The sequence below is a fragment of the Talpa europaea genome (assembly GCF_964194135.1).
Source record: "Talpa europaea genome assembly, chromosome: 12".
Classification (NCBI taxonomy): domain Eukaryota; kingdom Metazoa; phylum Chordata; class Mammalia; order Eulipotyphla; family Talpidae; genus Talpa; species Talpa europaea.
In genome coordinates, this window is record NC_140079.1 from 85,139,949 (window position 1) to 85,167,938 (window position 27,990).

Consider the following 27,990-nt stretch of genomic DNA (forward strand, 5'->3'; position numbering starts at 1 on the left):
CATCCAGGTTGCAGGCAGCTCAAGATATTTGTTTTCTTGATCATACATTTTGAGGCTTGGTCCCAGATGCTGGAACTTAAGATCTGGTGCTAGTTTTCACTAGTAGTTGAAGAAACTGGGGGGGTAGAGACAGGGCAGAATTTACCCACCTTGCACAGGAGCTCTGGACTCTAAATGCTGTGTGATTTTCACCCTAACACACCTACTCTTTGACATTCATTATTTTCTTTGTTTGCTTACAGGTTTATCTCTCAAGGTGGTTTAGCAGGAGCAGGGGATCTATTTTTATTGGAAAAGTGCATTGCTATTTAGAAACTACACAGACACTGCTGTGGCTGTGACAGTAATATTTCTTTACTGCTGCTGTTTGCCTCCACCCCCACCCTAGACTGTCACAGTGAAGGATCCGCAGATGAACCCACCCAAATTCTACCAGGCCAACGATATGGCAGACACGACCTTCTTGAACAAGGCCAGCGTCCTGGACAGTCTGCACCAACACTATAGCAACATGAGGAACTATGTGAGTGCCTGAGGGGGGGTGAGGAGGTAGGGTGACTGCAGACCTTCTGCCCCTCCTGATGAGGAGAGGGCATCCACTCCACCTGCCCCAGCAACCAGTACATATTACAGCTCAGGCAAGGGCATGGGGTCATGAATTTCCATCCCAAGTCTCCAGCATCTCAGTGATGGTACCATCTCCACAGTGGGTGAGGCTATTAGCTAGAGTCCTCTTCCTGGAAATTCCAATCAAAACATCATTTCTCCCCTAGTGACTTCGTATAACCTACTAAAAGCACTGCCCTGTCCATCCATCCACGCTCCATCCACTATTGTCAGTCCTTCCATCCTTTTGCCCTACCTTCTATCCATCTAGCCATTCATTCATTCAGCAAACATTAAGCACTGTGCTAGAATAAGCAAAGTGGATTATCCTCAGGTCTGCTGACCATCTTGGAAATCCCAAGACAGAGTGTGATTTCCTGGAGGAGTTGGTGGCTAGACAACATGGGATGTAAGGAAGTTTTGGTTTTTCCTCTCTAGATGTTTTTACTAAAAAGGAAAGATGCTTACATGGTAGGAATAGGTGCGGTGGGCTGCTTTCAGGGCCAGTAGCCACTGGGGATTTCCTTCCTCGGGTTAACGGTGACAGCTGCAGCTTCCTCTCTTTATCCTACTTAAGTGCCACTTTCATTCCAGATTCAGGCCCCCAGCAGCACCATGGCCTCAGGGGGTGCTGGGAAGGTCTCTAGAAACTCTTGGGGATATTTTCTGGGCCTACAAGCTAGTGAGGGCATCACCAGACCTCAATCTTGGAAGAATCACCTCTACCCGTGGCTGCACCTGGAGCGTGGGCTGAGTGTGCTCCATGAGCAAGCTCAGGGCTGGCATTGGCTCAAGGTCCCTCTGCAGCCCAGCCCATCCTCTCAGGGGTGGCCACACCATGTCTTTAGCCAAGTGACTGAGGCTCTGTGGAGTGTGGCATAGGAAGTCCCCTCTTATAGCAGATGAACCACCAATTGAACCCCTCTGATGGGCTGGGACTGCTCCACAACCCACTGCTTCCCTCTACGATCCCTTCTGCAAGGGCGGTGGCCTGGGGGCCCTTTCTTTTTCATTCTGACCAAAATAGGGACAACTGGCTTCTGGGCATTTGTCTGCCCCACACCAAGGCCTACCGACAGGCTAAAAGGAAAGGGTGACTCAGTGGCTGGCATCCCAGGATGAAACACTGTGCATCACGCTCTCAGCTCTTCCAGTGGGTTCTCTTTATCTTCTCTTTGCTTCTCATTTTTTGGATTGCTTTCTAGCTAATCAGGTTCCTTTTAAAAATTCAACATATTGCAGGGCCTCCCCGGTAGCGCAGCGGCTGAGCACTGGGTTGCGAAGCTGCCCGCAGCCTCTGCAGCGCCGGTTCAATCCCGGCCACCAGGTGAGGGTCCCACATGGCGCTCAGACCTCTCCTGCCGCCCGCTGCTCCCCTCAGCAGTGTACTTCGGTCCTTCTGCCTGTTCTGCTCCCCGCTCTGGCTCTGGTGAATTCTCTCACCCTCCCGCGCTTCTGACTGTACCCAGTGCTTGTATAAATAAATAAATAAATCTTTAAAAAAAAATTTCAACATATTGCAGGTCTGCTAAGAGAAGCAGGGGTTTGGGGGTGAGCAGAGTGTTTATTCCCACTTGGACCAAAGCAGAAGTTTTAAAATTGAACTGAAAAGTGGTACACAGTGGGGTCATCAGAGGTCAACATGAGTGTCCAGCAAGGACAAAGAAAACTTTAGACCCATGGCTGGGGACCCATCGATTTGGCCATTTCTGCTCCCATGCACTCTTCTCAGATAACTTTCTTTTACTTCCCCATTGATTTTTCTGATTTTTTAATGGGCCCATTTCGTCATAAACTTACCTTGGAGTAAAAAGAGAAGCTGGAGTCTTAAGAGATCAATTGAACCCAGCTGCCACCAGTAGGGGGTTGTGTGTGGCCACAGAGGAAGGACTCTGCAGCTGTAAAACACCCCAGAAATCTCTGTGAATGCTCATGGAAAATCCCTCAGATATATTAAGTGCAAAAAGCGAGGTATTAAACAGTATTAGTGAATACTATATTTTGTTTTAAAACCAAGGCAGGTGGGTGAGGACATAAGAACATGTCTCTGGATTTGTTTATACATGCCTCAGTGACCATGGGAGGAGGCACAGGAAACCAGGTGTTACCTGCGGGAAGAGGGGCAGGGCGGGCACTTGGTTGGGGGCGGGGGGCATTTTGCTGCGTATTTGCCATACAGTGACTGTGTTATCTATTCAAATAACTAAACCAAAAGTCAGTGAAACAAATACATATTAAAGAGAAGACTGGTCTTGTTTACCGAGTAGAGACTCAGATTCTACCCCCTTCACCTCCAGTCAGGCTGCCCTGTGACAGGCTGGGGCTAGAAGGGCCACCTAAACCATCTTCCTTCCCTCCCTTGGTCTTGTTCTGTGTGACCGTCAACCCTTATAGGTGGCTGCCCATCTACAGGGCCTGAGTGGCCAACATGTACAAGGGCAAAAAGCTCCTGGAGATGCCGCCCCACCTCTTCTCCATCTTGGACAAAGCTAAGCACGACATGTTCATGGCTACGTGGGACTGAGATGCTGGGCCACAGAAGTTCCTTTGCCCTTGTTGCTCCAAAGGCATTAGAACCACATGGTACCCAATCCCGACCCTGACACCTCCCCCATCCCCTCCCCACCGCCAGTTGAAGTTCTTAGCTAAATATTGATTGAGTGCAAGTCCCAGCCTTACCTCACACTCTGTGTCACAAAAACATGGGAGGTCAAGTGAAGTAACTCAGGTTAACAATGCACTCTTCCCTGAATGATTTCTGTCACAGAGCAGAGTCCTATGACATGATTTTATTACCATTTCTCTTCGTGTTATAATACTTAGGAGTGGTGGTAACAGTCAGGGTGGGGCGGGTAGGAACAGAGATGGTGGCAAATTCTTGGCCTTTTCATTGATAGTGTCGCTTGCAGGCAGCCATGGACCCTGCAGGACCCTTGGGTTCTCGACCTCCAATGGCTGTTATGGCCACTCTTTTTTTTTTTTTTTTAAAGTCTCTCTTTTTTTAAAAAAGATTTATTTATTTATATAAGCACTGGGTACAGTCAGGAGCGAGGGAATGTGACAGAATTCACCAGAGCCAGAGCGGGGAGCAGAGCAGGCAGAAGGACCGAAGTACACTGCTGAGGGGAGCAGCGGGCAGCAGGAGAGGTCTGCGCGCCATGTGGGACCCTCCTCCGGTGGCCGGGGAGCAGCCAGGGATTGAACCGGCGCTGCAGAAGCTGTGGGCAGCTTTGCAACCCAGCGCTCAACTACTGCGCCACAGGGGAGGCCCTGTTATGGCCACTCTTCAGGTTGGGTGGGATAAGGGAGCTGTGGACTGTTTGGCAGGGTGATGTCAAACATCTAGTTTCTAAGGTTTTCTAATTACAGCTTCCTGTTGCTGTTTTCTTCCCTGCAGATCGTGAAAACCAGTCTATGCTAATCACGTTAAGTGTCCCTTCTGTCTCTCAGTCTATACACATGTAATCAGCCCTGTGCCGTACACCTATAATTAAGCCTTCTTAGAATTTTGGTGGGACTTTGTATGGAAATCTGCAGGCAGCAAGTGGGATGAGCAGGATGTGCTGGGCTTCAGTCCTGAGGGGAAGACCAGAGTGCACAAGCTGACTGGGGGCATCATGCACTTTGGCAACATGAAGTTCAAGCAGAAGCCCAGAGAGGAGCAAGCTGAGGTGGACACCGAGGAGTGTAGGTGTTAGATCAGGGCCATTCTGGAGGAGGCAGCTGGTGTCCAGGGTTTACTGCTCTCCAGGGCTTCTTGCACATTTCAGACATACCAGGCTCAATGGAGGCTGCAAACCAGAAATGCCCCTTGCATGCCCAGACTTCCATATCCTCCAGAGACAAGCCAGGAGTCAGAGCCACGCTTTTGGTGTCACATTCTGCAGCAATTCTTCATGTTCTTCAACCACCACATGTTTGTGCTGGCGCAGGAGTACAAGAGGAAGGGCATAGACTGACTCTTCATTGACTTCAATCTTGACCTGCAGCCTGCATCGACCTTCTGAAAAAGGTGAACTGCTTCCCTAAGGAGGGGTATGAGGCGGGCTGGGGACTCCACAGGGGCCTACAGGGAGATGGTGCCTGGATGTGGGGAAGTCAGCAGTACCATTGATGTGGCGTGACCTCTAGCTTCCTCTATGCAAAATCGTGTCAATAGCAACCTCAGTGGCCATGGCTAATTGGGCTGCTATGTGCCTTAGCTCGCTGGATCATTACAAGTGACCACAGTGGGGGATGATTTATTATAACCATTTCACAGATGGGGACACTGACACACAGAGAAGGGAGGTCACTGATCCAAGGTCATGCAACCTGTGAGTGACAGAATGAGATTCTAATACCAATCTAATAGTCTCCCCTATAGCCACACCATAAAAAATGCATTAACAAATGGCCTAGAATATATATTGTTGATTAAATGAAGAAAAGGAATAGAAAAATGCACTGATGAGACAGATGACCAAATTTAAAGAAAGTGTGTTTGCAGCATTGCCTCAATGTTAATTTCCCAGTTTTCATTATTGTACAGTGTTTCTGTTAACATTTGGAGATGTTAGATGAAGGGTACATAGAATACTTTGCACTGTATGTGCAGTATTTTTGCAAACCCGAAATTATTTCAAAGTGAAAATTTAAAAAGTAAAAGAACAAAAGAACCTATTTTGTCCCTGAGGCTCGTCTCTGGGCAGCCATAGATAATCTATCTTGGAGGCAGCCACGGGTCCCTGAGGCTCCCAGGAAAACAGGGTGTCCAAACACAGGCTGTGTACACAGACCCCCGTATCCCCCAACACCAACAATTACCTCTCTGTCCAGCTGTCACAGAGCCTGAAATGTCCTCCTGCTTGAGCTTTGAGGTTAAGGATTACCCTCTTCCAGATGTCTTTTTTTTTTTTAAGATTTATTTATTTATACAAGAACTGGGGTATAGGCCAGATCCACGGGAGGGTGAGAGGATTCACCAGAGACAGAGTGAAGAGCAGAATAGGCAGACAGACCGAAGGCACTGCTGAGGGGAGCAGCGGGCGAGACAGGAGAGGTCTGCCGGACCATGTGGGTATCTCCCTGGCCGGCCGGGATGGAACCCACACTGCAGAGGCTGTGGACAGCTTCACAACGCTGCGCTCAACCTGCTGCACCACTGGGGAGGCCCACAGATGTCTTCTTCTTTTTTTTTTTAATTTTATTTTTATATTCCCCATACTATTACAACCCCCTTATTTTGACCCCAAGCCCTCCTTTCCCCGCCCCCACCCCCCATAAAGTGTCTCAGGTTCATAGTTGTTTGTTGATTTTGATATTTTCTTTCTTATAGTTATTCTTTTTCCTGGTCCCTTATTTAAGTTTTCTAGATTCCTGCTATGAGTGAGACCATCCGGTATTTTTCTTTTTCTTTCTGGCTTATTTCGCTGAGCATGATCCCTTCCAGCTCCATCCATGTTGCTGCAAATTGCATGTGTTTATCTTTTTTAAATGCTGAGTAAGATTCCATGGTGTATATGTACCACCTCTTCTTGATCCAGGCATCTATTTTTGGGCATTTGGGTTGTTTCCAAAGCTTAGCTATTGTAAATAGTGCTGCTATAAACATAGGGGTGCAGGTGCTCTTTGGAATTGATGTTTCTGTGTCCTTTGGGTAAATACCTAGGAGTGCAATTGCTGGATCATATGGAAGCTCTATGTTTAATAGGTCAAGAAATCTCCACACAGCTCTCCATAGTGGTTGCACTAGTTTGCACTCCCACCAACAGTGCAGAAGAGTTCCTATTTCTCCACAACCTCACCAATATTTGTTGTTGCTTGTTTTTTTTATATGTGCCATTCTCACTGGTGTAAGATGGTATCTCATGGTAGTTTTGATTTGCATTTCCCTGATGACAAGTGATGTTGAACATTTTTTCATATGCCTCTTGGCCATTTGCATTTCCTCTTCAGAGAAGTTTCATTTTAGCTCTTCTGCCCATTTTTTGACTGGATTATTTTCTTTGTTTTTGTTGAGTCTCATCAGCTCTTTGTAGATTTTTGTGACCAGTCCTTTATCATTAGTGTTGTGTGCAAAATGTTCTCCCAGTCGGTGGGGTTTCTCTTTGTTTTTGTTATTGTCTCTTTTGCTGTGCAGAAGCTCTTTAATTTGATGTAGTCCCAGCTGTTTATCTTTGCCTTCACTATCACTGCTTTGGGTGATGTGTCTGTAAAGATGTCTTTGAGGTGCATGTCATGTAGTGTTTCGCCTATATTTCCTTCTATGTATTTTATGGTTTCAGGTCTTATGTCTAGTTCTTTAACCCATTTTGAGTTGGTTTTTGTGCATGGTGTGAGGTAGTGGTCAAGCTTCATTCTTTTGCTTGTAGCGACCCAGTTTTCCCAGCACCATTTATTGAACAAACTTTCTTTGCTCCAATGCATATTCTTTGCTCCTTTGTCAAAGATTAGTTGACCATAAATCCCCATAGATATCCTCTTTAATACCCTTGACCTTCCTCCAATGGAGACATATTAAGTCATGAACAGCATTTCTGAGCTCACTTTTTTGTAAGAAAAGCTGCATAAAGCCCCTGGGTGGTCAGAAATGTCACTGTGGAGAAGCAAATAAAGAGAATTAACAGCAGAGAGGATAGGTATCATTGACTTCTCAGTTTTTCTGAGAGCTATTGTTTAGCTTTAGATTAGCATTTGGGACTCTATGGCCCCTTCAGAAGTCTGCCTTCCCTTCCATTGGACATGATGAATTCTGGCCTCTTTGATGCCCAAATGGCCACGACTTTCTGCTTCCTGGTTGGCCGCATGCGTGGGGCATTCTGCCCCCAGAACAATGCCATAGTGACCTTGTTGGGATGCTTGGCCTCCCTTAATGCTACCCACTCCTCTTTCCTTCTAGTCCACGGGCATCTTCTCCATCTTGGAGGAAAAGTGTGTCTTCCCCAAAGCCGCCAATGCCACATTCAAGGCAGTCCTGTATGACAACCACCTGGACAAGTCCAACAACTTCCTCAAGCCCAAGGGGGACAAGGGCAAGGGGCATGAGGCCCATTTAGAGCTCGTCCACTATGCCAGCACTGTGAGTACTGCTTTAGCACCCCCACCCCTGTAGCCACCTGCCGGCTGCGGTCCACTCCTGATACACCCTTCCCGAGCCCCTTGCCTCCAACTAGCACAGTCATGGCGTGATCAGCTCATTGAAATACTTCCTCATCACTTCTCCCACTGAAAACTCCAAAGCAGTTCAGCGAAGGATGCCCCCTAGAGAGCAGCCAGCAGTTTGTGCCCTCAGACCTGCCAGGTCCACACCATCCTCTAACGGCCCATGGTTTGATGGCTGAACTTTGGTCATGGTCAGAAGTGGCATTTGCATAAATAAATAAATAAATGATTCTATGAGCCCATTAATTATTTCCCAATTGATTAAGTCATCTCTCTGATAGCTTGTAGCTGCCAGCCCAAGGTGACATCTACAGAGTGACTTTATCACTCATGACAAACTTAGTCCTTAGGGAAGAGGGAAATTAAGTGCAGTCAGGACTCTCGAGTTCTATTTGAATAATTGATAATGGAGACAACACTCATTCAAAAAGCTTGTAAAATCTGTTTACTTTCCCTGGAATTTCAAAATTGTCATACATGCCAAAGTCCCTGTTACCGCCAAAATTTGTTGAGTTTTTATGGGTTAAGAGCAGGAAAACAGCAGCCTCAGGATAGAGCTGTCAGGAAAGATTGGGCATCTGGGCCAGAAGGTTATGATCTCATCAACCATAACAATGCCAATTACTGCAAAGTGGATGGTGCTGATGTGCTGGAGAACAGCTGGCTGGGGCTGAATTGCAGTGTTACCCTCGCCTCCCACTAGAGTCAGAAGAGATCCGAATTTATAGCAATAGAATATTCAAAGTCAAATGGGCCTATGCACTCCCAAGAAGGCTCTAAAATGAGGCCCAGAGATGACAAATGACACTTTATAGGAGATGAACAAGCCAAAGGTTTGGGCTTCTCTCGTCTGCTTCCCTCAATGGAAGGATCTGAGAGGCACCTTCCTCTTTGCATCTCCAGCTGGGGCCACAGCATCAATGGGAAACAGAAATTAGTAGCTGTCTAATTACCTAGACAGATGGAGCCCCTAGTTCTGAATGGATGGAGCCTCACTTCCACCAGGCAGTGGCTCAGGGGTTGTGTACTTCTCGGCAAGGAGAGACCAGATGACCTTGTAGAGAGCTTGTTGTGCAGCTGGTCAAGGCCAGTCACTGACAGTAAGGGCTGAACATGAAAAAATCAATCCAATTACGTGCAAGAAAATCCAGGGGTCAGGGAAGTAATTATTGTTGGAAAAGCAAGACATAGACAAGAAGGTCACAGCCTAGCAGATAATAGTGGGGAGTCCCGGTTTGTCAGCAACGCTGTGACAAGGTGTTCTATATAGGCAAACTGCAAATACGTGAGAAAGCAATTGATAAAGTCTCCACCTCAGGTTGGGGGTTCATGAACATCTCAGGACCCCAGGCAAGTCACAGGACAAGGACTGAGCCAGGGCTTCAAGGTGGATCCTGGGGTCCCAGTGGGTCAGAGCTGTGGGCAGAGGTTCTGGCTATGGGACCTGAAAGGAAAAGACTGGGCCTGAAAGAAACCACTGGCATTTACCCCCTTCTAAGTGGGTTACAATATCACGGGCTGACTGGAGAAGAAGACTCCCAGAATGATAGTGGTGGGCTCATTCCAGAACTCAACCCTGGGGATTCTGGCCTTTCACTTCAAGGAAGAGGAGGCTCCTGGTACGGCTGATACCATATTGTGTCCAGTCTTTCTATGCTAATGCCCTTCGGTGGCCAAATAGAATATAAAACTCTCTTACTCAACTTTTGATGAATGAATAAATGACAAGTGCTTGAGTTAGGCCATGGATGATGCTGCAAAAAGGGGATGCAGATGCAACCTGGGAGTTTCCATTAACTGAGCTGATCACTGGGTCCACTCTGTGTTTATTTTCTGCTTCATGCTCTTCTGTCTGAGGTGAATGCAAAGCCAGCTCTGCTTCCCTCCTCAATGGAAGCTGCCCAGTGGAGCTGCCACTCAGCAGGGCAAGAACTGCAGATCTCCTGGGGCTGACATCCTTTCTCTAGGTGTTCTGTGGCTCTTCCTCCTCCCCAAGCAATGGGAGCATTTTGTCATCTTGAGCCCTAAGTCAAAGGTCACACATTCTCCAGGGAGCACAACACTCCTTTTGACAACTAGGCCATAGTCCGTTCATTCTCCCACTCCCCATTACATCTCATTAGGAGGGCCCTACCTCATCTAGTCCCTCCCCAAAAGTCTTTTTTACAAGTCAGAGAATGCATGTCCTTTGACACAAAGCAATTAATGGGACTGCTGCCCCATTGCTGGGTATTGGGTACTGATGTGAACTGTGCTTTTTTCTCTTCTCCAACCAGAAGCAAGAAGCAGAAAAGAGGGTCCTCTTTCATGGCAGTCTCCAACTTCCACAGGATGAGTAGGGGCTGCCCCAGAGGCCACCCTGTGTCCAGTGATTCAAACCCTACCTTTCCATGGTGTGGTGGTCTGGCTGCCACTTCAAAGTCATGGACAGGAAGATTTCACTTCTAAGCCTATGGTTGCTTCTGTCATTCAAGAAGCCTGTTTCCCTCTGAAGGATTCACAGAACCACAGGACCATGGAGCAGAAAGAAAGACCCTTATAGATGGTCCAGTTCAATTATATCATCTTCACACTGAAACCAAGAGAGTGATGGGACTTGCCCAACATGACAAAGCAAGGTATCAGTGCCTAAGGCTTTACGTCCTAAAGTTGGCTGGCAGGTCTTCTAGACAATGTTTGGGCATTAGTATAAGCAGTTTCCAAAGTGACGAAGGGCAGCCAATGGGGAAATGTTGCGTGAAGAAGAATTTTATTACTTCCCTAGAATTCTAAGTCAAAGGGAGCCAGCTCATTGGAGGCATCATAGCAGAGGAGCAGCAACCTTCCAGTAGGGAGATTAGCCATGGGCAGGCACAATGGTTCTTTCTACCACCAAGATTCTACAAAAAGCCAGCACTGAATCAGTAGGGTCCCACTTATTGTAAAACATATCAAACCGAGCAAGTCACTGGACTTCTAAGAGCAGTGTTACCCAATGAACTTTTAGAGATGATGGGGAAGATCTCTTCTGTCCAATATGGCAGCCACTGCTCAATAGAATAGCCAACAGCCAACCATGGTTATTGAGAACATAAAAAGTAGCTGGTATGGGCCTCCCCTGGTGGTGCAGGTGGTTGAGCACCACGCTGTGAAGCTGTCTGCAGCTTCTGCAGTGCTGGTTCTATCCCGGCTGGCTGGCGGGTGTCTCCCTGCTGGAAGTGTTCAGGATCTGTGAAGTTCATGTTCCCACCAACTTAAGTCCATTTTTAACCATCAGGGATGATGGGGGCAAAACGGTGCAATGAAAGAATCCCCAACAAGGGGTCATCCAGAAATCATGTTCTGGCTGCTATGTAAAGCAGAGTGGTGCTCACCCAGCCAGAACTCACACTTAGGAGAGCCTCTGGGTCCTGGCTCACTGGTGGGGACTTGGGACCCCCTAGGTCTTGGTGAGAGGAGATTGCAGTGGATGACATGGATGCCCAGTTCAGCCTCCTTGAATGGCAAGGAGAGACCTGTCTCACCCTAACGAGTGACTCCTACCCTGGGCCAGGTGTGGTGGTTGTCCACCTGATCATGCACCAGTTGGCTTGCAACTGAGTCCTGGAAGGCATCCATATTTGCAGGAAGGGCTTCCCAAACAGGTTGCAGTACCCAGAGTGAGAGGTGTCTTCTTGCTACCTAGAGTACAGTTCTCCATTTCCAGGGATTGACTGTTGTAGAATTAGTCCCACTGCAGCAGACACTGTGGGTGTGATGATGGACACTGCTTTGCTTTCACTATTTTAGTACATGCTGGCACAATCCTCAACTGCCAGCACCTCTATTTCTTTGCCTGGGGGCTTTCCCTAGATGCTGGAGCCTGCCTTGCTACCAGGCAAGCTGAAAATATCAGGCATGACTTGGTGGCGCAGGCTTCTACCAGTGACAAAGGACGGTTAGTGCATAAACACTTCAGTCCCTCAGTCTTCTGGGGGCTAACTCAGAGGCATGTTCTGTATCGGCTTTCAGATACAGTGTGCTGGTAAAAGGCTCTACAGGTTTAATAAAAATGGTTTGCAGGGCTGCCCATTTTCATGATATAAACGTTCCTACCAAGACTGATTTCAAGCTACCAACATGACATCCCTGAATGTGGGGCTGGGAAGAGATATTCACAGTTGGCTGTTACAACCTGGTGGGTGCTGGTTATAGCACACCACAATTCTCAGGGTCCCCCAGCAAGCTTAAATTGGGGTCCCAGTTGCCCATTGTGATAACTGGCTGGATAACATGTCTTTTATTGGCTTCCCTGCCCACTTCTTAATGCTGCCACCTCCCAAATACACAAATTGCACGTGTCTACTTCTGGGGCAACTCAAAATTAAGACCCTCACCTTAAGATGATTTTACTTCTCTATATCTACTTGCTAATACATATGGCTACAGAGTGATGGAGCAAGAAGGGTCAGTAGCACGCTCTGAAATCTGTGATTGGGGAGGGATGTGCCCAACTTCACAAAGGGGCTGCTGGCAGGTCAGGAAGAGAGGTGCATCTCCTTTTCCGGGACCAATGCTCCCTTTTCTCCTCTCAGTTCTATCAGAAAATAATTATTTTGTGTCTTCATTTTTAGGAAAACCTCCTCCCTAAACCCCAACACCCACAAACATTCACCCCCCCCCCAAGCCTCCCATCAGTCCCACCTGTCTGCATGTGTGGGCACCTGTAACACAGGTCTAACCCTGGCACCCAGGCTCTTTGACAGACCACAGGCTGCCAGCTTAGAAAGGATAACAGTGTTATTTCTCTCCTAACAGGTATCAAGTCCTGAATCCCAACATCATTCCTCAGGGTTTTGTGGACAACAAGAAGGCCTCAGAGTTGCTAACTGGTTCCATCAACCTGGATGTGAATGAATAAAAAATCTGACATACCAAGGTAGGGGCCTCTAATGGTGCTCCCTCTCTGCCCCCTTTTAGCTTTGTCCCAAGAAGATGGGCTTCCAGGTGTGAGTACCAGCTCTCAGCAGTGGACCAGTTGCATGCCTTAGGCAAGCCTCTCAGCTGCTGAGAGCCTCAGTGTCCTTCTTGGAAAAAATCAGGACTGATAAAGTCAATCTCATGAGGCTTGGGGGTGATTAGCAGCAATGTGCATGAAAACTCAGCTCATACAGAGTGGTATTCAATAAATGGTAGAATATTCTTAGTACTGCATGAGTCCCAGACTTCTAAGAATAAAAAGAGTCAATCAGAATCAAGTGCCTGGATTTAACCAGCAGGATGTGTGTGGGTGGGGTTGGGGGTGAAGCACCATAATCTCAGCCTACCCACACAGACAGCCCTGGGCCCTGAGCTGGCAGGTGAGTCAGAGTTGACTTAGGCAGCAGCCTCCTGGTCCTGACTCATGGTGCCTGGGTCACCCTGTGTCTGTCCCACTTCCTGGCCCTGCAGAGTCCTGTTGGGATTGTAAGCATCAGCCAGGCAAATGATGTGAGATGTCCGTCTACTCCAGACTGTACCCCAATATGACAGCTTACTTAAAAACCCAGATTTAATGTTTGTATCTCTTTCCTCTCCTTCCTCATACCCCCAGGAGTAGCCCTTGACCTGAATCTTTTTTTTTTTAAAGATTTATTTTATTTATACAAAAGCTGGGGTACAGGGCAGATTTGCGGGAGGGTGAGAGGATTCACCAGAGACAGAGCAGGGAGCAGAACAGGCAGATGGACCGAAAGCACTGCTGAGGGGAGCAGCGGGCGAGTCAGGAGAGGTGACTCCATGTGGGACTCTCCCTGGCCGGATGGGAATCGAACTGGCGCTGTGGAGGCTGCGAACAGCTTCACAGCATTGCGCTCAACCCGCTACGCCACCAGGGAGGCCCTGTCCTGAATCTTTATGTTAACCATTCCCTTACCTTTAAAAAAAATAGTTTTATATACACATATGGCCCAGGTTTTGCCTGGTTTTAAACTTGGTGAAAGTCTCATACTTCATACTTGATACATTCTTCTGTGACATGCTTTTGTCACTTGTCATCACGTTTCTAAGCTTCATCCTTGTTGGCCATATCACTTATTCTTTTTCTTCTCCTTGGATATTGGGTTGTTCCTTCTCCCTTTTTTGCAGTTACCAGCAATGCTGCTATGAACATCTTGCACACAGTCCTAATAGGTGCTTCTCTAGACCTAAGCTCTCATCCTTGGCTGTATATTAGGATCATCTGAGCTGCGCAGGAAATTGAAATCACTATGCCCAGGCACCACCATTGTTCCAAAGCCCTCCACGTGGGGCCACTAGGATAGAGAGATACACCGAGAAGGACAGTTTCCTGCTGCAGGGTATACTAACACTGAATTTGACAAGGGAATGTCAAGCCATTTTTCAGAACTGATGTACCAATTCATCTTCCCCTTGATCCTCATCCTTGCCTCCACTTCTTTTACCTTATATGTCACAGGTGGAAGAAGGGTGAAAGGTATCTTATAACTGAAAATTTGCATTTCTCCAAGGTTGGGTGTCTCCAGCTCCTTCTAACACACATTGCAATGCTAGCCTTGTTTTCCTGGCATGAGTCCCAATCACACGAGAGCTGGATGCCTGAAATTGTGTAGCACTGGTAAAATTCTCCCTCCTTTTTATAAAGTCAACTCCCTCTCCCCTCATGATCACTTTCCCTCTTTCTTCTCCCAGATCCCATGTGACCATGATTAACAACTGTCCCGAGGTGGCCTGGAAAGGAGGCCCCTTGGCTCTCTGCCTACTGGGCACTAGCCAAAGCAGTGGGGATGATGACGGCTCATCACACTTGGAGCTTCCCAGTTAACAGAAGTTCTTTTCCATTCTTTCCACTTGTTACCTCATTTCATCCTTACAGCCACCCTCTGAGGACGGGGCCAGCTCTCCATTTCACAGATGAGGACTAAGGTCCTGAGGTGTGAGGAGGTATGTCCAAGTTCCTCTGGCTAGCAAGTGCAAGGCCAGAGCTAGAGCCCAGAGGAGACTCCAAGAGCAAGAGGAACGGGAGGCTGAGGCTGCAGCTGAGGCTGGCAGTGGTCTGTCCCCTGGAGGTGTCCAGGGGGAGTCAGCTATTTCTGAGAGGCTCACACATCAATCAGCTCCAGACTGGCTCTTTTGATTCTTAAGAACTCTTCTGAACTTCAGAACTTTAGAAATGTCATTGTGTTATAGGACAGGGAGAGGGGCAGCCCAAACCCCGCAAACCTGCCTATTCTAAATGGGTTCTGCCATCCGCCGCATCAACACAAAACACATGAGACTAATGGGAAGGATCTTTAATAAAACTAGGAAACAATACAGGTAAGGCAGAGTCTAGTTTCTAAATGAAGCACCCAAAGTTACCCGTCCCCTCGTGGGTAAAAGTCCATCCATATGGGATTGGTCCAGAGCAAGTCCCCAAAGCCTGCCACGAGTCTAAAGCACCTTCCAGTGGGGACCCACAGAAAAGGGTCACAAACAACCGGACAAGCCCGGAAGGAAAAGAGCAAAATCAACATCAAGATAAAAGCTGCCATTGTCACCTCCCCACGGGTCTCACCCACATCTGTGTCACCCCGTCCACGACCGAAAGACAAGCGCAGTTTCTTCACGTGTCTCTAGGCTCCATGCGCCTCCTCCAGGTCTCCTTCTGGCTCCATCCTGCTTCCTTCCTCAGTCTCTTCTGCCGCTTCTCCTCTTCCTGCTCAGCTCCACCCTCCCTTGGGTGGGGCAGGGAACCTCCCCCTTTCCTGGGGACCACCCTGTTACAATCCCCCTTTTAATTTTTATTCCACCATATCTATGGTGGCACAGATCTCATGGTGTAATATTAGGAGACAGTTTTTTTTTTCAGGGTTACAATGTGTGTAAGAGAAGCAACAATTAGTCAGCAGCATTGTCCATGAATGTCCAGTATGACAGTTTTACATTACTTGAAAATAGTCCATTATCCAAGCCAAAAGAAAAAAATCTGGAGCATTGGCTAAAACAAGACAGCAAATATATCAAAATCACAGGGAAAAAAATTTTAAAATAGGTTCAACTTATGCAAAAACGAATTCTCTCAACCTTGATCCCAAACTTTTTAACAGCATAGCAAAAGTTTGCAAATTAAATTTACTTTTAAACCATTTTTCCTATTTTTGCATAAAATCACAGGGCAGAAAATAACTAACAAATTTTTTAGCTGGCTTTTGGGTGGGGCAGGGAACCTCCCCCTTTCCTGGGGACCACGCTGTTACAATTGGTGGCAGCTGGGCCGTTTTCAGACATGTGTCTCTTCACTTCACCCAGTTATTCTTTCGAGCAGGTATCCTGGTCAAGCTTGAAGACATGTGGGACCAGCATCTGGCCAAGATCATGACAGTGTTGCAGTGTCAGCTTTGGGGTTTCCTTATGAGGACTGAATTCAAGAAGAAGCTGGATGGAAGGTAATGCTCACAAACATCAATGAAAGGTTCGGCGCGGTAAAGACAAGGAGAGCCAGGCTACATTTCTCAAAGGGAGGGAAAGTTTATTGCGCCCGGGCGGACCTCACAGACCCAAGGCGGGGGTCAGTGGAGTCGCGCGCGTTGTTAGGGGGAAGCAGGGTTTTATAGGGCGAGGCGAGGTCAGGTGGGTAGTTGGGCTCCTAGGGCGGGAAAAGTTTGTAGGGCAGGTAGAGGTTCTTTGTCTGAGATGAGACTCGTAGTGGGAGGGGGAAGGCTCATTGTCTGAGTCCTCCAGGTAGGTATCCGCATTCCTGCCCCCCAGGTGGGCTTCCGGGTAGGCTTTTGCATTCCGGCCTGCTGCATGGACCTTTCAATCAACAGGGCAGGACCACTGAAGCCACGTTTATACCCACAGAATGACCAGGGATCCCACCCACACAGTGATCAGTTCATTAGTGACAAGAGGCAAGGAGGGGACGGGAGGGTGCCTGTGTCTTTGTCTCCTAGAGACGCTTCAACAAAGCATCACATACTGTGCCTGAAAACAGAGAAGTGTATATTCTCACGGACCTGAAGGTTTGCAGTCTGAAAGCAATGGGTTTGAAGAGTCACGCTCCCTCTGAAGCCTCTAGCAGAGGCTACTTTCTTGCCTCTTCCATCCTTATGGCCTCAGCCATTCTTTGGCTGTGGCCACATCACTCCAGTCTCTGCCTCTGTCTTCATAAGGCCTTCTCTCTGTGTCCAGGACACCTGTCAGTTAGGATCAGGGGCCTACCCTACTCCAATATGGCCTCGTCTTAACCTAACTACATCTGCAAAGATTTATTTCCAAACAAAGTCACATTTACAAGTGACATTCACTTGTGGTTAGGACTTCAGCATATCTTTTGGGGGTGAACACAATTCAACTCATAACAGAGACCACCTAATATAACCTTCTCTCAACAGTGTTGAAGCCATGTTCCCAACCTTCCCCTCTCTTGATCTGGATGGTGGTGATGTGAGAGGGATGTGCCAGGGGCAGCCGCCATTTTACAGAAGTAGAAACTGAGGTCAGAAGGGCTAAGGAATTGGGCCAGGTTCATGCAGAGATTGAATGAGGGCCCAGGAAACCTCATTTCAAACCCCACCTCACAATCATGTTTATCAGCTATTTCCTTAATGTAGCCATTAGAAAATAGCTTGGACTTCCATGACTGACCGGCTCTTTATGGTTATAATATTAGTAATAGTAACAGTGATGGGTAAATAATAACAGTCATGAAGCCCTGAGGCCCACCAACAGGTTCTCCGTGAATGCCATGTCCAACAGGTTCCCCGTGAAGGCAGGCACACCTGTTGGAGTTGAAGGGTGGGACAGCAGCCCCGACCCAGCCCAGGGACTTGGAGGTTCTCAGTATGTGACAGATGAATGAAGTTCAGGGTACAAGGAGGGGTGGATTCCAGAGACTTAGCAGATCATGGGATTCAGAGACTATTGGATGATTTGGGGAAGGACGCAGAGGAGAGGAAATACAGGAAGAAATGGGTGGTGTGTCTTGGTCTCCTGCTCTCTGCCATCAAAGAGGCCAGACCCTGATACCTGCATGTTGAGCCCTGTAACTCTGGGTTCCTTTGCAGAATCGGCCTGAAAGTCCTCAAGCGGAACATGCGGAAGTTCCTGTAGCTGCGTTTCTGGGGCTGGTGGAACCTCTACAACAAGGTGGGTGCTGGGAGGCCATGCCGGCCGGGACTGCCATTGCCGGTGGGCTGGGGTCCTCGGTCCTGTGTGGGGGTATCTCTTGGGAGTGGGATGTTTCAGGATGCTGCAAAGATGTCTGAAAATGAAGCACTTTAGAGATGAAGGAAGAGAGGAAGGTCCAGTCTGAGGCACAGACCTTCCCCTGGGACCCTGGCCAAGCCTACCCAACATTCTATGATACTGCTTAGGTCCAGGTCAAGCCGCTCCTGAACACGGCACGTCAAGAGGAAGAGATGAAGGCCAAGGAGGAGGAGCTGAGAAATGCCATGTCCAAAACACAGGAGCTGGTGAACAAGATCAAAGAACTGGAGGAGAAGATTGCCGTGCTCAGCCAAGAGAACAACCCACCATCCAGCTGTAGGCTGTACGCGAAGCCCTGAGGGGGAGGGGAGCGGAAGGCTTGGCAACTGCCCAAGAGGCAGACCCAGGAAGGAGAGAAGCCATGTCCCTCCAGACCACCAGGGATTCCCAGTTCTTACTTTCCCTTCATTGCAATGTCATTGCAATGTGCCCTTCACCTAACTATCAAAAAGTCTCCATCATATCCTTATTGTCCCACAAGAGCAGCCTGGGAATGCATAGGGCTGCTGGGATTGTCCAGACATGGCAGCCACAAGATGAGGTGAAGCAGCACTCCTGGGGGGAGCCGAGCTCTGCCTGGGACCCTCAGTGACTGGTCCTCTTTTCTTTGTCTCCTTTGCCTGGCCGGTCAAGTGCAGTACTGCCCTCCTGGGAAGGACAAATGGCCTGGTTTCCATGGGGAGCCCCTGCATTCCCCACTGGGACTGTGTTCACTACCAAGACCCTCCTTGTTTACCAAGGGGATTTCTCTGATCTGACCTCCCACAACCTCAAAATGCCTGATTTTCATATGCATCATATAGGGTAGAAAACTCCACTTGGGGAAACCTAGTGGCGCAAGGGTTAAAGTCAGTGCTATCAAGCTACCGCCAGCCACTGCAGCACAAGTTCAATCCCCAGCCAGGGAGCTACCCACGTGGCACAGCAGACCTCTCCTGTCTCGCCCACTGCTCCCCTCAGCAGTGTATTTCAGTTCATCTGCCTGTTTTGTTCCCCACTCTGTCTCTGGGGAATCCTCTCACCTCCCGCATCTCTGGCCTACACCCCAGTTCTTGTATGCAAAAATAAAAATAAATCTTAAAAAAGAAAACTCCACTTGACAGACATTTAAGGTCCAAGCCCATCCATGGAAACCCCACGACTGGAAGGCGTCCCAAGTGTCCATATGCCTCCGAGGCCAGGAGGGCGTTAGAGCTTACATCATCCTTGTTTCCCCCAGGGCTATCTTTAACATCGTTCTCCATATGCTCTTGATACCCCCAGAAGATGCTCAAGTTGAGCCTCCTATTTTACATTTGGGGAGACTGAGGCCAAGTGAGGACCACAGTGAAGTGCCTTCATGCCCCCCATCCCCTTAACTTCACAATGACTTCCTTTATTTTGTAAAGAACTAAATTTCAGCAGTTATGTCATGTGCTAGAAGTCACCAGCTGGCCCCACCTTCTGACTCTGTAGCCAGTTGTAGTCTTATACCACTGACCCCACCTCAGGGAGACCCCAGTGGACACCCAGGGCACCAGGTTGCTGCCCATATCCTTTCAGCAATTCCACCTTCCTCTGAGTATTGGTTCTCTCATCTCTAAACTGTAGCTTGTAGTTACAGTAACACCTGCCTTACTTGCTTCTCAGGGTTGTTATAATGAGGAATGTGGATAGAAAGTAATTTGCTAACACGGGAGTGCTAAATCAACACTAGGAGTCATTTGGGTGAGCAACCTCTCCCCGCTGACAGATGAATTCATCAGCACCCCAGGGTCAGCAAATGAGATGCAGAGCCTGGGCTAACAGTGGTGTGTTGTGCCTCAGTGCCCTTGACTTCTGGACCATTGATGCTAAAACCTGAAGGTGCATCTGACCATCTGGAATCTCATTAAAAGGCAGATTTGATGCTACAGTTCTTGGGAGGGGCCTGAGATTTTCCCTCCTAACCAGCTCCCAGGAGAGACCACACTTTGTCACATACCACAGGGGCTGGGAGCTAGCCCAGTCCATGTGCTCTCGGGACACATTAGTTTTGGACCTGTCAGGCTAGCCTGCCTTCTTGGTAATGGTCTTTGGGGTCCCTACAGTTGCCTGGACCCCTGCCTCTGACTGGGGCTTTCTTTCTTTCCTCAGGAGCAAGAGAACCTGAGTGATGCAGAGGAGCGCCTGACCCAGATGATGAAAACCAAAATGGAGCTGGAGAGCTGGATCTCGGACAAGGGAGCGGCTGGAGGAAGGAGGGCACTCGCTGAGAGCCACCAAGTGCCGGCTGAAGGGGGAGGTGAGCGACCTGAAGCGGGACCTGGAGGGCCTGGAGCCCACTCTGGCTAAGACAGAGAAGGGAAAGCAGGTAAGGGGGCTGTTGGGTCTGCTATGTTCCTCTCAGGGCCAGGGATCCCCAGGACACCAGGCCTGATCATGGGGGCTATTTTTACCTTAATTTAACATGTGCTTCCTTCCTCAGTCCATTTGCAGCATTTCCAGTGCTCAGTGGCCACACAGATGAGTGCTGTTGTGGTGGACAGAACAGAGGCCATGTCTGTCATTGCAGAAAGTTCTGTTGGACTGAGCAGCTAAGGAGATTAAGCACTGTTCTCACCATGGTGACATGTAGGCTCAGGCCTCCTTGTGCCTGGATTCCCAGACATCTGGGCCAGCTGCCCATCCAGCCTCAGCTTTTCTGGGCCTCTCACAGAATGTTCTTTATCAGCACCATGTCCACACTTTCCCCTTGGATTCCAGGCAATCCAAACATTATGGTGGATTTCTGCCCAAACAAACCATTGTTGCCCATTCGGCAGCTCCAGGAAGAGCCCTGGATCCTGATTTCATCCTGCCCCTTGCTGCCTTTGCAGGAGGGTGGGGGCCACAAGCAGGAAAAGTAGCCACAGTCCAAACCTGTGCCCCTCTAGCTTTGCCACTGCTGACCTCCAAGGATCAGGCTTTGAGTAGCAAAGGCTTTCACTGGGGTCCTTGCAGTTCCCCTGCGCCAAGATTCTGGTTTTGTTGGTACATGCCCTAGACATTGGCACTTCTTACCACATGGGTAACTCTAGAGTGAAGCCAACCTGAGGACCCTCTCCTAGAGCAAGTGCTTCCTCCTTCTCTCCTCCCCATGGAGGGGGGTGTTCCCAGCCTTAGGAGTCCATCTGTCGGTCCTCCCTGGTGCCCACAGCCTCTGCAGCGCCGGTTTGATCCCTGACCACCGGCGAGGGTCCCACATGGCACGCAGACCTCTCCGGCCGCGCCGGCTGCTCCCCTCAGCAGTGTACTTCATCGTTCTGCCTGTTCTGCTCCCCACTCTGGCTCTGGTGAATTCTCTCACCCTCCCGTGCATCTGACTGTACTCAGTGCTTATATAAATAAATAAATAAAATCTTAAAAAAAAAAAGAGTCCATCTGTCTCCTCCCCCAATTTACAGGCCCTGGATCATAAGGTCCGCACCCTGACCAGGGACCTCTCGCTCTGAGAAGACTCCATTGCCGAGCTCCAGAAAGAGAAGAAGGCCCTGGAGGAACTGCACCAGGCAGGCACCGCAGGCTTCTCCCCAGTGGAGTGGGTGGAGACTAGAGACTGGAGGCCCCAGGTTTAAATGCTGGCTTTGCTATCCCTTAGCAAAGGGATAGCTGGGGCCCTTAGGAAAGTCAAGGGGCCTTCCTAAATCTCATCAGTGAAATGGTTATGGTCATATCTTGTTACCCACCTTCCAGGTTTCTTAAAGTGGGGTGACCATTTAATTTATCACCCAAACTAGGACAGTTTTCAGAGTCAAAGGGGGCAGCAGGCATGAATCAGAGTGGTCCTGGGCACACTGGGAGGTATAGCCCCAGAGTGTTAAGGCTGAGTGGGGTATATGGAAGTGCCCTGCGACCTCTAAAGACAAGGAAACCCTGATCCACAGAGGCAACAACAAGCAAGAGCTTTTGGGATCATAGGGAGACCACCTACTTTCCAAGGGCTACTTTTACAGGCTCAGGCTCTGGCATGCAGAGTCAGCTCTGATTGGTCACTGGTGCTAACCATGGCATGGTGCACACGGTGCAAAAGAGAAAGCTGACAGCCAAAACCAAACAATGGAGCCTCATCCCCATGTCTGCCAACACCAGGAATCTAAAACAAGTCCCCTGAATGTTTCCCTCTTCTGCCTCTGGAAATACACTCCTTAGACTGTGATTTTCAAGCTTTTCACTGTGTCCATCCTATACTTACTTCTCACCCATCATTTCTATTCTAAATGGCCAAATAGGTAAGTTTCTATACCTCACAAAGGAGAGAAACCCCCCCTTATCTACTTATCTGTCGACCAGGCCTGAGTTGAGGGGCGGGAGGAAGAACTGGCAGTTGAGAGCCCAGGTAAGGAAATACCTCTGCCCTGTCTTGAATCAAAGGCCCAATTGCCACCACAGTCCAACCATAAGCAGAAGTTCCCACCCAATAGAGAGTAGGACAGGTTTCCAGCTGAAGAAGTCTACTGGTTTCTTGAGCACCAACTGTGTGCAAACACTGTGCTAAATATGCACACCGATTATGATGTGAGATGCAAAGATGCTAGGTGGTGTTAACCCAGGGAAAGGCCAGTTCTGGGCAGGTGGAGGAGGCAGCATTTGCCTGGGTACTAGAAGACTGGATTTGATAGGCTGATGCAGGAAGGAATTTCTAGGCAAGGAATTTCTAGGGAATAAAACAGCCCCTACCTGCACAGGTAAAAAGACATAAAAGTACGCATGTATTAGGAGTGGGGGGAGGCTTGAGGGCAGGGATCCCCCAGCGGGGTGAGGCCAGAGGCTGGTGGGAGATGAACCATAACTTGCCTAAACTCCAAAACCGTTACTGGGCTGGGGCAGGATGGCACTAAGGTCCACCATGTGCAGGGAGGGCAGAGCAACCTGTACTGAGCGAGGAGCCACCCAGTACAGGCCTCTGGCCTCACAGACAGGATGTGGTCAGCACAGTCTTCTCCTTGGAAAGAGGAGCTCGCAGACAGCCTCATTAATGCCACTAACTGTCACCCAGGTGGAGAAACAACCAAATAACCTGTCCTGGGACCTCGAAGACCTCAGTGACAGGCTAGAGCAGGCTGGGGAAATCATATCTGCTCAGGTACTATCTTCAGGTGACTAGGGAACCCCAATCCCTGCCTACATTTAGAGGAAAAAATTATTAGACGGTGAGCCATGGAATAAAGACAAGTTAGTTCTTGCTGAATTTCTGGGGCTAACTTGAGGATACCCTGGAGTTATCAGTGAAGCTAGGCCCAGAGTGCGGGCCCCACAGAAGAGGGATTTGGGGGTGTAGGCTCTAGACTGGTTGGTTTGATTTGAAATCCAGTAGTTTTCTATCTCTTGGAATTATCTATCTGTGGAGGAAGGGGGGTGTCTTTCCAGCATCTGCAAAACCCCAATGTCAATGCATGAGAATACAGAAAATAAAGACACGGCACTCCAAGGGTATGTGGAATGGAGATAATGTGGAAGTTAGTAAGGGTACAGAAGAGACATATACAAATCAAGAGTTTCTCATATGCATTATGTTCCTAGGGTTACTGGAATAAACTACCCTAAACTTAAAACAATGCACATTTAATTTCTCAGAAGTCAGAAATCACAGTGTTGACAGGATTGGTTCCTCCTCGAGCCTCTGAGGAACAATCTGTCCCACACCTGTCTCCTGGTTTCTGGCTATTGGCTGGGCATCTTTTGTGTTCCCCACCTAAAGCTAAACCATGCCCATCTCTGCCTGCATGCCACCAGGCCTTCTTGTCTCTCTGGGTCCAAATTTCCCTCTTCTAATAAGGACATCAGTCATTGGTAGGGTCCTACCCTGATCCAGTATGACATTTGATTTGTTTACACTTGAATAAACCCTATTTCCAAATAAGATCACATTCACAGGTATGAAGGTTAAGATTTGAACATATATTTTGGTGGGGCACAGTTCAACAAACTATCAAACTATCTAATAAATCCTCTGGGTAACCCAGCAGAGGCTAAGGATGGATGTTTCAATCAGGACACCCCTTTAGTAGGGTGCAAAGATATCAGAGGATCTTGAGCAGGTGGGCAGTGTCCATCTCAGGGAGGGTGCACAGGCCCGTTCTGCTAAGCCCTGCTTCTTTACCCCAGATTGAACAGAACTGCAAGAGGCAGGCTGAGCTGCTGAAGCTGTGGTGAAGGCTGGAGCAGAGGGCCCTGCAGAGCAAGGCCACAGCCTCCATGCTGTGAAAAAAGCACATGGATTCCATGGCCAAGCTGAAAGAGCACGTGGATAACCTGCAGAGGCTCAAGTCCAAGCTAGAGAAGGACAAGCAGGTGCTGAAGGCTGAGATTGATGACCTCAATGCCAGCACAGAGACTGTGCAGAAATCCAAGGTGAGGGAGGACCTCAGAGAGGAACGACAGGGGAAACCACAGCATCCAGACACTTCCCAAATAGTCCCTGAGCCCCCAGCAGGCCTAGGGCATGTTTTTTGATATTGTGAGGAGAACCAAGGTGAATCCATCACAGACTCCTCTGACTGGGTATATAACCTTGGCCGGGATTCATAACCTAATTGTGCCTCAATTTTCTCATCTGTAAAGCAGGAGTAATAATGATCCCTGCCTCACAGTACTGTCTGTCGTGAGGGCTACAACAGTCCTTGGCACATACGAAAAGCTTAATGAAAGTGAGTCATTATAATTAGCATTATGTCAGTATGATTATATCCTCAAGGGGCTGGAGACTAGGAGTGACAAGATAAATGCAAACACTGTCATGATGAAAAAGCAATATATGGTGAGAAGGAAAATTAAGAAAGCTATTTAACATGCATTTACCAAGCACCTGGCACCTAAAGAACTTTCTTATAACACAAGCGAATAAGGGAGGCGGGTTCCAAAGGAGAACAGGGACGGTGCTTTGAGGATCTCTGTCCCAGCCAATTCATGTCTCCAAACTTCACAGTCAGAAGACATCTTCATGGTTCTTATTTTATCTATAGACCCCTGCTCTAATGCTAACACTTTTCCTTAAATTGCCCCACTGCACTTTCTTTTTGGGTGAGGTCTATAGAGACCTTTGAAAGGTTATGGAAGGACAACAGACCAGAGAGTGAGGCTATGTACCAACTCAAAGGCTCTGGGTTTATGTTGGTAGATGGGTAAGCTTTTGGGGATTTTGGAGACAGGGACATTCTAGAAGGAGTAGACAGGTAAACTGGGAGGCAGTACTAGGAATAGCCAAGTGCAAGCAAGAGGACCATCCCTGGACCTTTCCATTTCCACTGGATTCATTCTTCCTGAGCAGTGGAATGCCGAGGCCCATATCCGAAAGCTGGAAGAGAGTTTAGCAAAAGCCAATGCCAAGATGGCTGGGCTGGAACAAAACCAGGCAGAAGTGGGCCTCCCTAGTGGTGTGAGGGCTTAAGACACAGCACCGTGAAGCTAACCGCAGCCACTGCAGCACGAGTTTGATCCCCGGCCAGAGAGCTGACCCACATGGTGCAGCAGACCTCTCCTGTCTCGCCCGCTGCTCCCCTCAGCAGTGTATTTCAGTCAATCCGCCTGCTCTGCTCCCCACTCTGTCTCTGGTGAGTCCTCTCACCCCCCCACACACACACCTCTGGCCTGTACCCCAGTTCTTGTATGCATAAAATAAACAAATCTTAAAAAAAAAAAAAACAGGCAGAAGTTAATGACATCAGGACCCGCCTCCAGGGTGACCCCATTCCTCCCTACAGCTGTCTAAGGAACAGTGGGGATGGAACAGAAATCCTCAAGAAAACTGAAAGTGTTTTCTTAGCCTTGAAAAATTCACCTTCCCTGTGATGAGACAAAGAGATTGTATTCCACCCACCGAGTGTTCCAAGTAATATGGTTACAGTGCAAAGCTGGGAACAAAGCATTTTTATATCAGATCTCTATGATCCCACCCACCTTGTGAGATCAACAGGAGAGGCAGAATACCAACAAAATACAATTTTCAAACACTTAGAAACACAACCCACATACTAACAGAAATCAAACATGTGCCACTAATGAAGGAAGCAGAAAAATTATACAGCTGCATTCTGAGAGCATTTAAGGGGCAGAGATTTATATAGTCAGGAAAGGAATGCTTTAAACTTTGCTCAGTTAGGTGCAAAACTGGTTAATATCCTACAGGACAATAATACCGTAACCACTGGGTTGTGTGTTTGTTTTTTCTATCAAAAGAAATCCTTTGCATCTCTAGGACAAAAATAATTTGCAACTGATATACTAGTGAACATCTAAGTTTGCCAAGACTGGGCTCTAACCAGGAATAAATAGTGCATTTCCTGAGGGGAGAAAAACTCCAGTTAGAATACCTCCAGTGTAGGGCCTCCCTGGTGGCATAGCGGGTTAAGCGCAGCCGGTTTGATTCCTGGTCAGGGAGATTCCCACATGGCGCGGCAGACCTCTCCTATCTCACCCACTGCTCCCCTCAGCAGTGTATTTCAGTCCTTGTGCCTGTTCTGCTCCCTGCTCTGTCTCTGGTGAATTCTCTCACCCTCCTGTGACTCTGGCCTGTACCCCAGTGCTTGTATAAATAAATAAATCTTTTAAAAAATAGAATAACTCCATTGTGAAAGTGCAGCACCCATTGGCCTTATTTTCCTCATCCTGAATATTTTTTAAAATCAATACGCCCATTTGACGGATAGGAGAAGCAAAGTTCAGTGAGGATGTGACTTGCCTGTGGCCAAAAAACTAATGACTTTCAGAGCAGAACCAGAAAAACCTGCTCCATCTCTCTGGATCAGGCACCTCTTCCTGGCCTCTGGCCCCAACAAACCATCTGGGAATGACAGAAGTGTAGGTTCTGAGGTTTCAGTTTACACAGTAACCACTCACTGCCCACTGTTTTCTCCAAATTTCTTTGCCATATCTCCTGCTAGGGGCTTGGTTATGTCAAACCCTTTACCCCATGCACGCCATCTGGATTTGGCAGCTAGTGGACACTACAGTTACCTCTGGCTCCTCCTGTCTTGACCACAAATATTCCTCAATGATTCTTATGTCTATTTTATGGGAAGCAGGCTTCCTCCTCTGCAGGCTTCCTTTTACACACTGCAGTGCTATCTTTATCCTTAAAAAAAAAAAAATTAACACTAACCTCTTGGGGGATTTGCAGGAAGCCATTTAACCCCCATGAGCAACAGGCAGGTCCTCGTTTTCTTAAGCTTATTATTTAAAAAAAAAAAAAAAAAACTCAGAGTCAGTGTCACTGTGCTACCTCTGAGATAAACACAACTTAAGGTCTTTTTTTGGTCCCGGGTTCTACACAAAATTTTGAAATGTCTTTCAACTGGAATTATTTTTTAACTCATTGGGGAGAATCTTGTTTTAACCTGTTCTACACTTGTATTTTCATCTTAGAAGGACAAGTATTGGACAGTGATGGGTTCCTGCTCTGCAGCATTGAACATATAATTCATTCATGTTTGTCATAAATAAGGTTGGGTTTTTTAAAGGAAACGAGGGCTCAGCTAGATGGTTGATAAAAGTTGAAAATCATGTATGACTGTACAGGGCAAGGAGGTATCCTGGATTAGCTTAATTTGGATGACTGATGTGTAGGTCACTATACTCCCCATTCCTTCCAGCTTGGGTGGCCTGGCTGCCATATTTATGGGGGACTTTGTAGTGCCCTGGGGAACTTAGAATCTAACTGGGGAGCCAATTCTTCATCCAAAATTTCTCTCGGGCCTCCCTGGTGGTGCAAGGGGTTAAGCACCGCACTACAAAGCAATCCACAGCCTCTGCAGCACGAGTTCAATCCCCTGGTTGGCCAGGGAACAACCCATATGGTGTAGCAGACCTCTCCTGTCTCACCCACTGCTCCCCTCAGCAGTGTATCTCAGTAGATCTGCCTGTTCTGCTCCCCACTCTATCTCTGGTGAATCCTCTCACCCTCCGCACATTGGGCCTGTACCCCAGTTCTTGTATGCATAAATAAATAAATCTTTCAAAAAAATTCTCTCATTCCCTTCTCACCCAGTGGAAAACAGTAAACTGAGCCAGGAATATGAAGAATCCCAGGGTCTGACATAA

The 27,990-nt window shown here is 48.1% G+C and overlaps 1 protein-coding gene across 1 annotated transcript; it reads left to right on the forward strand.

The window, feature by feature from the left end:
* Window positions 1-412: 412 nt before the first annotated feature.
* Window positions 413-27,990, forward strand: MYH16 (myosin heavy chain 16; the record flags this gene model as incomplete). Its single annotated transcript, XM_084250183.1, is given in 28 exon segments — window positions 413-523; window positions 4,494-4,562; window positions 4,566-4,593; window positions 4,596-4,618; window positions 7,487-7,670; window positions 9,249-9,268; window positions 9,272-9,368; window positions 11,282-11,325; window positions 11,329-11,387; window positions 12,526-12,625; window positions 12,629-12,634; window positions 12,638-12,646; window positions 15,997-16,133; window positions 17,754-17,796; window positions 17,800-17,835; window positions 18,069-18,230; window positions 18,236-18,238; window positions 20,071-20,153; window positions 20,155-20,287; window positions 21,360-21,404; window positions 21,408-21,497; window positions 22,952-23,038; window positions 24,061-24,105; window positions 24,109-24,156; window positions 24,160-24,306; window positions 25,223-25,306; window positions 25,600-25,633; window positions 27,938-27,990. Coding segments are annotated over 28 exon segments (1,980 nt in total).